At 36.1% G+C, this 11,349-nt stretch overlaps 1 protein-coding gene across 2 annotated transcripts in view; it reads right to left on the bottom strand.

The window, feature by feature from the left end:
• Nucleotides 1-8,793: 8,793 nt before the first annotated feature.
• The window catches only part of eif5a2 (eukaryotic translation initiation factor 5A2), a 4,482-nt gene continuing 1,926 nt past the window's right edge, over nt 8,794-11,349 (bottom strand). For both annotated transcript variants that reach the window (XM_043217077.1, XM_043217084.1), the window contains exons 4-5: nt 11,343-11,349; nt 8,794-10,634 (exon numbers count right to left, since the gene is read on the bottom strand). The exon at nt 11,343-11,349 is cut by the window's right edge and continues 125 nt beyond it. In XM_043217077.1, coding sequence (XP_043073012.1) covers nt 10,572-10,634; nt 11,343-11,349 — 70 coding nt within the window. In that variant the 3' untranslated portion in view covers nt 8,794-10,571. The remainder of the gene's footprint in view (nt 10,635-11,342) is intronic.

The following is an 11,349-nucleotide window of genomic DNA, read 5'->3' as shown; positions in this document are numbered from 1 at the left end:
AGTCTTATCCTGGCTCCATAAAACTCTTCTGCCATGTACGGTGAGTTTCAAGCAATATGTTGTTCCAAATCTGTATATCTTTGTTTCTTCTGTGGAACAAAAACTGAGAAATTTTGACGAATGTGCTGGTTGTTTCTTTCTGTGCATAAAAAGACAAAAGTTTCAAAACTTCAATATATGATTCATCTTTCTTCGCAGAAGAGAATATAAGTAATATAAATAAATACAAGTTTTGGATAGGATGGATAAAATCGGGTCTAAATGTAAGCTTGCAGTCAAATGAAAAAAATTGTTCACCCAAAAATTAAAATTACTCACCCTCAAGGCATGCAAAATATATATATATATATTTGGCCTTCATCTTTCAAAAGAATCCAGTCAGAGTTATATGGGTGGTGGGGTTTTTTTCAACAGTACAAAAGAAATTCAATTAAATTAAAATTTGCCTCACACAGCTCCCGGAGGTTAATAAAGGTGTAGCAAATCAATAAAAAAAAAATATCAGAAATACATTTTTCTCAATAAAATCAATCAATTTTACAATTTAGAATATTAGTTGTTCACTGTAGCCATTGACTTCCACAGTATATGGAAAATAAAAAGTCGAAGTATTGGCTACCAACAACTGTTCTTCAGTATACCGTATCTCATTTTGTGTTCAACATAAGAAACAACTCATACAGGTTTGGAACATGTGGACGGTGAGTAACTGATCACAGACTTTTCACTCACATCTATGATCTTATGATTTAAACAAGGGGGAGTCTTTAAGTGGCACACTGTGAAGCTTAACTACGCTTAGCTAAGCTTATATGAAAACTACGGAACATTCTGTTTCTGTAAGCATAAAGACATATCTGATGATTCGTTAACATGACGCTTCCCGGGTGACCACCTTCCACAGATAAAGTGATGACGTCCTGTCAAGGCCAAGCAAAAATATCAAGCACTCCCATGAGAGCGGCGCCCTTCAACCTGGGTGCACTGTATTCCGGAGCTGTTATTTTCTTAACTCTGCAAGACTCAGCTCTTCAAACAAGCACAGAGCTTAACATGTGCGGCTGATTTTGCCTCCATGAGGAACATTTCATTCAGTCTGAGTCCAAACAGAGTCCACAAGGCAGTCCTAACTAGTTTAAGTAGAAAAACAGTCTTACATACCGCACGTAAGTAGTCTTACGTAAGATGCCCTTAGCAAGCAACGGCCAATTCCTCACCTGCATTTCACAGTGCTGCCAAATGTAAGAATTACTGATATAGTTTAAACTTGGACCCTCTTCAAAGAGATTAGAGGTTTTACTTGAGAAAACCGTGAAATATTCCACGTTTAATCACCCTCGCGGGTTTTCTATTTGTTTTTTCTCTCTCTCTCTCTCTCTCTCTCTCTGCTCAGATGGAGAATTACTCCAGGCTGTTCAGGGGAGATGTCGAACGCCGTCAGCACTTTCTACACACACTCCATCATTCTGCAAACATGAAAATCATAAAATTATGAAAGACTAACACATCATAGAGAACTACTCGACCTAGCCAATATAAAGTCTCAGAGATAGTCATCACATGAGCGTTTGATGAAAGTGTCCTTGTTGAACTACAAGCTTTTATCTCTTTCTACGTACAAATCTGTCCTCCCTATGTCAAAGTCAACGTCACTTTGACTCTTTGAGTCTTGCTATTGCCCTTTTTCGCAAACAGCAGCACAACCTACTTCATGTGACTAAACCACAGCTTAAACTACATTACTCTCCATCCTTCCAAACTGTAGCCCGTGAGAGCAACAGCAGAAATGTGTTTTTTTGAAAATTCAGGATTAGTAAAAGATGAGACCTCTTTCACCAAAATCAACCTGTGATATTTGAGCAAGTGTTTCCCGGCAGCTGCTGGTTTTTACTCTGTCTATCGGACACAAAATAACAGAAAACCAAAGCGCCTCTATATAAACAAAATAACCTGAAATTGAGGAAATCACGGTTTATTACTGCTCTCCGGGAGCGTTTGATTTATGGCAGATTCATCAGGGCGAACAGACAAAAATACCAATTATTTTAGCACAGTTTGTCTAGGATGGTTTTAGGTATATCATAAATGAACAGAAAAGACTTCAGTTTATGATACATAGTTGTAATCTGGTGGCAGAAGAAAATAAACACCTGTTGGGCAAAATTTAAAATGAGTCAGAGCGTGTATTGGAGAAATGAGCGGGTTCTGGACTGGAGCGATGCTGTCTGAAACAGCACTCAAAGCCTGCTTTAAGCTATTAGAGAAATTCTGTCTCATCTGTTTTCAATACAGACAAGCTTCCATCACCCCCTTCTATCTCTGTCTCTCTTTTCCTCCTGAAGCCATGCTTATTGATTTGCTGGAGAACACAGAGCCATATGTGTATGAAGGGCATCTTATGAAAGCATACCAGTGCTTCTGAAATACTGCTTACAGTCGCAGAGAATGATAAGACCATATTTATGGATGCACTGATATTAAAAACCAGGTGACAGTAATTCAGACAATCATCTACTTATTATGTCTGATAAGTGAAAAATTGCCAGAATTAAAATATGTCTAAAACAATAATAATTAAAAAAAAAAAAAATATATATATATATATATATATATATGACTGAAGACTTACAGTATAAATTCTTGTTGTTGTTAAAGATGAACTTATAAGTGACTATAACATGACACAAAAAAATGTAATGGTAGATGTAAAGAGGAAATAAGCATGCAAAATTAAATGTTCAGTATCCAACAGATACGAAATTTTAGTAAAACCAATAACAAAAGTGTATGAATCACAGTGTTGTTATTGTTAATTAAAACTAAGATGATTAAATATTATTTTGTTAATTTGATTATTCTGAATTAAAACTGAAATGATTAACTAATTAAGTGCAAAAAAACAAGAAATGTTACTGTGACAACTAACTGAAAAAGTCTAAACTGAAGTTCTAAAATGAACTTAAAAATAATAATAAACCTAAACATAAATAAATACAATTATTTACATAAAAACAAATAAAAATGGAAAACAGTAGCTTAATAGTAAAATGAACGCTGAATCTAAATATTAATAGATACTAATAGTATATAAATAATACTAAAATAACCATGATGAATCATGCATCTTTCAAACACACAGAGAAATCGTATAACATCTGCCAGACAAATCCTATTGTAAATGTAGAGTTAAGTATTAAAAAAATTCCAATAAGCCCAAAAATTCAGCATAAAAAAGCATTACCAGTTTTTTTTATGGGTATAAAAGCCCAGGGTTTTGGGGATGTTAATAAACAGCAGAGGGTAGGTCGGTTACATATGATCGTGTAATTTGGAAAGCTCTGAGTGAGACCAGCCTCCTCAGGAAATGCCTGGAGGCTTCTTCAAACAGGAGCCACACTAAAGTTCACAAGGATCATATTATACTACTGTTATATGTACAGCTGAAGATCCAGTCTGAGCCGCTCTCAACCCATGAAATCATTCTCTCCAGAACATCCTGACAAATAAAGCCTCTCATCATCTGAGGTGTTTATACACCTGCACAGACAGCAGATAGAAAAAAACAGGATTCTACACTGGCTGAGAATGTCTTGAAGATACAAAAGCAATGCTGATTTGATTAACCCCTTCGTACAGTGTGACTCAGTGTGTGCTTGGCTGGATGGGCAGCATATCAAACAAAGCTTAAAATGCATTACAATTAAAACATATTACAAAGAACAAAGAGGCAAATAATTCTACATTTAAACAGAAAACCATTTAAAAACAAATATGTTATCAGCGACTTGCAATGAACCTGTTCACTAACAAAATATAGATACCACACGAAAGAAGAGATGGAGAATATGTTCATACACACACACACACACAAGTCTGAGATTACGAGATAAATTAAAAATTAGTTTAAATTTGTCCAGTTTTCTAATACAAAAGGTTTACAAAGGATATTACTAACATGCAAATTTGAGTGAAAGATACAAATGAGCATTCATTTGAGCATGTCCCCGTATCTGAACCTGTCAGACCTGAAGATACTTCTACTTTGCGATGATCCAAAGATCATATTCAGTGCAAGAGAAACATCTGATCGTTTGCACAAAGGAGTTTACATAGCCAGTCACAGACAGACTTACTTGATTAAGATTCACACATCTGTCTTTTTTTTCTTTTTATGTCATAAGATGCTCTGTTTTAAAATGTCGCAAAATGTTTTCTTTCAAATTCAAATGAAATATAAATCACATATGTGCAAACTTGTGACCTCAGACTTTTGGCCTCCTCTTTATATATATATATATATATATATATATATATAAAAAAACACCTTGTTTTTAGCTGTCATGTTCATCATCTGGTGATTCGTCTTTCATGCTTCCTGGTAGCACACTTCAAAGGGCGCCTAAAGAGGGGGTGAGAGAAGTGTCAAGTCTGTTATGAGCCCAGGGGACATGTGGACATGCAGGGGGACGCACACTGTCCAGATAAAATAACAACGCCCCAAACAAAGCAAGCAGCACCATAAGATCTATAACAGATCCTCCCATTCCCAGCATATTTTCTCTTTCAAAAAACATGATACTCCTTAGCTGACCATACACCCGCTTATCCTTCACCCCCATACCCATTGTGAAGTAACATGACTTACATGAGCCACTGGCTGAACGAAAACACTGTAAAAGTAGTTAAGCGGCAAGTGGAAATGACTAAAATCACTCCCTGAAATAAAGCACAACATTATTACAACATATATAAGTACATCTGGAAAAGCTTCACACACTTAAATGATTGTGAGACGATGTAAACCCGTGGAAAGGCTATAATCAAATATCACATGACGACAGAAGATAAAAGAAAATATTGATGTCACTTGTATGTTGTTTATTCTTCCGAACTATATGGCTATAGATGAACGGATCTAAAACAGTTTTTACTTTCTAATCTTTTGTCATGCACAAATCCACTTAGGCTCTGAAAGCCAGTTTGTCCAAACACTCTCCTTCCTCACAGTGAAATATGAAGACACCTGCCAAGTCTTGCATTATAGTAGTGCTGTGGCAAAAAGCCTAGAAATCGGTTTACTCATGCACAACAGCATCTGCAATGTCCTTTCCAAAGAAACCAAGAGACGCTGGAAAGCGAAAGGAACATGACTGAATGTGTGCATAACACAAGAACGTACAGGATATGAGTTTAATCCTGCAGAAAGTTACGTTTTAATAAAGAGGGCATTTTCATATAGCAGTGTGCTGTGATTCCTTTGGTCCCACTCGAATCATGAGTATAGACTTCAAAAGAAGCAGAGGCTTAGAGACAAGATCCCTCAACTGTATATGAGGCAGCAGCTAATACAAAGACTTACTGACAGAATATATGACCCTTTACTACCCTTTCTACTTTTCTCCTTGTATATCACGTGCACATCACTTTTTCACAAGCTTAGGGCAATCTTTTTGCTGTTGTTTGTGCTCACCATAGCTGCATTTATTTTATTTTCAATACAGTAAAAACTAGCAATGTTAAATACTATTATAATTTGAATTTCTATTTTTTTAATATAAAATATTAATATATTTTAAAATGGAAATTGTTACTGTGGCAGCAAACTGTAATTTTCAGAAGAAAGTACTCCAGTCTTCAGTGTCACGTGATTTTTCAGATTTTTTTTTTTTAATCAATTTTAATATTGTGATTTAGTGCTTAAGGAATGTGCACCATTATCAGTGTTGCTGATTAATATTTGTATAATTTTGTGGAAACCGCAATACAAGAATTTTTGATTTGTTTTGTAAAACTGTAGTCTTACTACACTTACTACAAAAAAAAAATCTTACCCCCTTTGAAAGAGGACATTTTTCTCTCAAAATGTGGAATTCAATAATAAGTAGCTGTTTGCAGTGGCATACAATTATTTTTAATCTGCATTATGCTTTTTTCTATCTCCGATTATACAGAAACAAGCCATTTGCTGTCTCTGTTTGTTTTGCGACCTCACAGCAATATTGTAGGACCACATTTTTGCGTGACCATCTTAATACAGAAGAAGTGTTCGGCAATCTGTGTGAAAACCGTTATTGTTTGTACATTCCCATTAGGTGCTAGTAATCGATAGCCTATATCTTTCATCATATTAGTCCTAGTTTTTGTCTCAAGAAAACCAGCTGCATGAAGAATGTATCCAAATCACAGCAACAGGTATCTATCTATCAAGTGTGCTCCAGGCTGTACTGTAGCATTACTGGACTGCTGTGGGGTTAGGTGACGAGGGTCTGGCATGCATTAGCTCTGACTACACGGGAGCACAATGACTCATAATTCAGTGACCCTTTGGGAGGCGAATACCGTAACAGGGTGAACTGGGTGTTTTGCTTTTTTTTTTTTTTTTTTTTTTTACTGCTAGAAGGCTTTAGTTTGCAGCCTTACTCAGATGTCTTTGTTTCCTGAAAAACAAAATACCTCCTCCACTCTTCAGGATGACTTGAGTTTAAATCACGGATCGTAAGTAAATAGACCTCAGATGGCAGGTGGCTTTAAGAACAGGGTCATGGTGAACATTATATATATAAACGGAAAGTTTTAGCAAACCATTATCAAAATTAAAAATATTTTTCTAATTGAAAATTTAGAGGTCTTAAAAATTTGCATATGAAACGTGATACAGTAAGTCGCTAGTAACAAACTAACTACACTGATTTGATAAAGACGGTTTGCTAATTATGGAGGGGTTTTGGACACTTGTCAGACTAGTAGACCAGCTAGGCTAAACCAGATGAAATCTGCAAGCTAAGATCTGCAAACCATCTTACGCATTTTTATACGATAATTCTCATTTCCAAACCATACCGAAAAAAAGAGATTTATTAAGAGGACTGACGCAACATCGTAATTTGAAACTTTCCTCTCAGTGAGGTTAAAATGGAGAAAACGTGGGACTATTTAACAAAAGATCTAAATCTTTTTAGACTTTTCAGAGCATCAGACAGTTTACATTTAATACGGTGCAGATGCCGTAGATCTGAAGTCCATGGTATAATGAATACAAACAGCCACATCTCGAACTATTATAATACATATTTGTTTTCAAAGGAAGAAACCACATATACAGCCCTATATTAAATTTGATCTTCTTCACTGGTGAGAACAGCTGTCACTACGCATGTTTCAACAATGAAAAAAGGACCAAGAAATAAATGACAGATTCTTCTCCATCTGGAAGCAATGCGCAATGGTATATACGAGAACCAACAAGAATCACCCCTGGATTTGTGCACCATTAAAACTAATGGATGCGGTGGAACAATTTTTTTTCTTCCACACACATGTACGTATAAGACCATATGGACGCAAAGGCATCTACATCTGCATTGAATCTAGGTCATTCTCTGGCCTCCATAACGTACGTCCTTATTTCAGAGTTTAGAAATGTAAACAGAGCACTTCACAATCCGTCTCCGCAATGTATAGCAGAACATTGTCTATATAGGAACCACTTGGCAACGCCTAAGGGCTCCTGTTAGCAGACTCGTATGTAAACACAGGGAAAGCTAAAAGAAAAAAGATAACGTTCACGTCTTAATCAAAAGCAGGTTGGGCGGATTCGGCGTGGCCGTTTTACTGTGCTTTACTGACATCTAGTGGCTACACTGCATATTAGAAATATGTAAATAGAGGGAAGCGGTTGCGAAATAAAAGGGACTACGCAAAAATGTTGTCATAAGCCACTTTGTGTGCTAAATATACTAAGTAACAAATCGTATAAAGGCTGTTGTATCAAAAACGACGCCCGAGATTAAAGAAACGGTTACCGTTGCTAACCGAAGCTTCTACCGAAGCAGCTTTAAGTTGTCTGTTAACAAGACTGGAGACGTGAAGGGCAGATGTGAGGAAAAAAAAAAAACTATAAAAGCTTAAAGCTTGCCAGCCAATTGACATTCAAAGGGCCGTTCTTGTTTCAGTCTTCAAAGCTGGCACAATTCAACAAAATACCACAAAACTGGCTATGCTGCTTGGGCACAACGTTTAAGCCAGCGCCTACAGCACAGCTAAACTATTGTCATTACTGTGGATTAAAAATTTCTGTGGAATTTTGCTCTTTTGTGAAGAATTTTGGTTAACTGTGGGATTCTTTATGAGTCAGCTCTTCATTGTGGCCTCCCACATTGCGGGGAGAAAGAAAAAACTGAGCTGTGCTAAACATAGGCTAATATTTATGGCTATCAAGCTTGTAATAATCTTTTTGCTTATCACAAAAGGTTGCAATTTTTCCTGTTACCTATCAGAGGAACAACAGAAAGTGAATGCGTGATTAGTACTGGTGTTTTAGTACTCAGTTACAGAGAACACACTTATGGTTTCTTTACGTCTTATTAATGGACTGTTACGAGGTTTACTAAAACATTAAAAACAGAAAAAAACCTCACACAGATCTTTAATATTTACCACTCTTCAAAAGGGGTCTGTCTTTATGCATTTATGGAAGCCAGAATTATTTAACATTGCTAACAATACTTAGTTTTTCCCCCCTCTAGAGGCCTTTTTCTTTTACAAAAGAGAATTTTCATTAGATGTGTAGACAGCCATGCAAAACACAGTGAAATGGTAAGATTAAGAAATTGATGCTTACTAATTTGATTAACATGGTTAAGAAGCATGGGATCAAATTACAATTTAATTCTTTTGATAAAATATGTTGCAATATTTTTTATTTTTTTTTTTTCAAAAAACTTTGAACAGTTGAGGAAAAAAACAAAAAACAAACAAAACAAAAAAAAAAAAAAACCACCAAAACACAAAAGCTCATTTTTTCAGTTGAGTTTATTATAATTGCTCCCCCTCTTATCCCAATCTGTGGCTTCTTACAATTTTCATTCAACTAGCTATATGAAAAACACTGAACATCATCACGTCTTCCGCTTGCCTGATTAAGCACCTTCTTACAAGTTTTGTTACAAGAAGTTTCTTTCTGCCCGTCGCTGATAGTCAAGCTGATAAATTCAAGAAATTAACCAAATATGCATCCAGTAAATAAAGTGAGCTATTCACTTGTTGGCATGAATACTATGTGTTGCAGATAGAGAGAGAGAGGTATTTAACAGTGATATTTAGGACTAATACTACAATCAGCAAAATAACTGAAACACTTGAATCCTGAGAGACTCACTGAGTTTGATATGCCAATGTGAAAGTTTCTCAATACTGTACAGTCATACAATACTTTCCACTTGAGCTCTCAGTTCTACGGCTACGTTTAAATGAGAGCTAGATTTACAAGAACAAAAACTAGTTGAAACAGGGAACACGGTAAGATGCCAGCCAACGCTGCTGAAAGTCTGACTTGGAAAAACGTTCTGCATAACCAAGAGCATTCATCTTACAGTAAACAAAAACTACTGACTGGAAAATTAAGAATCAAAACTAACACCTAGTGGAAAAATCAAACGCAAAGATAATAGCAAGTCCTCATTTCTACTTCGAGAAAGGAATTTCATAGTAAATGAATGCCTACTAATACGAAAATACTATATTTGTTATGAGCCAAATGCAAACTGTGCCCTGAAGGTGGAGGGGGAAAAAAATAAAAAAAAAAAATAACTAAAATAAAGCCTTTATACCAGTAAACAAATCAGATGCATGTAAGATGCAATAAAATGTGAATACTAAAAAAAAGGGTTGATATTGAAGCCCTTGAGCACATACTGTGCCTGTCCACAAGTACAAAAAAAATAAGCTAATTTTTGCAGCATAAAAATTTGTTGTATAACAAAGCTACTGTAAACCGAGTTTGTTGCCGAGGGCATCCGTAGCCAACGCGAAGCTCAAAGGCCCTTCTTATAATCATCTTCCCTTACGAACAAACAAAGTTGGGTTATTGCTCTGTTGCTACCAAAAGATCTGTTAACGCAAAGACAAATGCTGTAAACTTAAAATTAAAATGTCAGGTGGAGTTAAACTTTGTAGACAAAAAAACCAAAAAAAAACTGGTTCTGTTACTCAGGATAAGTTACATTATATTTGGTCTGAATTTAATGTCAGTAAATGTTGAGTCTGTCTTAGGATCGCTAGTTTCCGGTCACCCCAACAAGTGGAAAACCGTCAGAGCGACACGCAGACATATCCTAGCCTACCTGAGACACACAGGTTTTGGCACAGCTGTAGATGTACCAAAACGCCGGCAAACTAGTCAGTGTCATTCATAGAGGTAATCTTCTATGGCTGCTGCCTGAGTTGCAACAGTTTAAGGCCAGTCGGCATGAATAAAAAGGTTTCCGCGGTAAGTAGAGCGTTAAAAAACTATTCCCATTTTTAATGAATGATAAAAGTGCTTCTGTATAATGGAGGAGGAATGGATAAAGAGAACTAAAGGAACGTGCGTGCAGGAAACCCACTGTGATCATGGAAATATCCTGATAAGACAACACCTCATGAGACGGGTCAAAAGGTCCAGCATCTTTACTCTTTAACAGAACCAATTCTGGGTGGTTTGTGAAGGCTGTGGCTTTGGTGACTTTTAGAACTAAAATGGAATATTTGTGGTATAGAGGCCCTCACTCAACCTGCCCGTCAGCTTCTGTTCATTAAGAGCTCATGGGCTTGATGGCAATGGGACACTCGTCCCCCATGGCAGCCAATACAGAGACCTACAGGAGTCAAAGAAGTCACAAAAATAATAAGTTAGTGTCAAGATAAGACTTTTTGAAGTAGTGCATCTCAAAAACCTATAGGCGAGCTATCAACTGGACAAAGTCTGAACTAAAAGAATTTAATTCTAAATCCTTGTTCAAGTACAAGGATGTGAACGCTTTTTAATTAAGCATCTTATTATGGTGAAAATTCATATATTTTCCAATGTCCAGGCAGTAACGATAACCGCAGTATGAGAGGGAAAAAAAATTATTTGGAATCACATTTCATTAGAGCTTAGTTAAACCGCAGGCAAAAATCTGTATTTTATCCTTATTTAACTACATATAATTTGAAGAGGTAACATTTACAGACTATTCATAAAGTTTACATATTGGGAAACTATACTATTAAATAGTTTATATACATGTATATAATACAGTTTGTGTGTAGTTCCAGAAAAGATATCAGCCAAAATAAAGTTTAAATCATCCGTTTCGTGACCATGGGGCAAAATTTCTATCGGCCATCCAATGAAATCCCCGAATATGTAAATGGCATTCACAGTATAGCAAAATTCACGTCATGGCACAACATAATACCAGTAGTTCTGTTAATACTGGTATAGCGCCCAACCCTAATGATCATACGAAAAATATAAAATTGGCTTTTACAGGATACTTTACAATTTCAAGTAAGTCTGTAATAATGTAATGGCTACAGACCAGAAAT

The sequence above is a fragment of the Puntigrus tetrazona genome, chromosome 2 (assembly GCF_018831695.1).
Source record: "Puntigrus tetrazona isolate hp1 chromosome 2, ASM1883169v1, whole genome shotgun sequence".
NCBI lineage: Eukaryota > Metazoa > Chordata > Actinopteri > Cypriniformes > Cyprinidae > Puntigrus > Puntigrus tetrazona.
The sequence above is the reverse complement of the archived record's forward strand: the minus strand, read 5'-3'. Positions and strand labels throughout refer to the sequence as shown.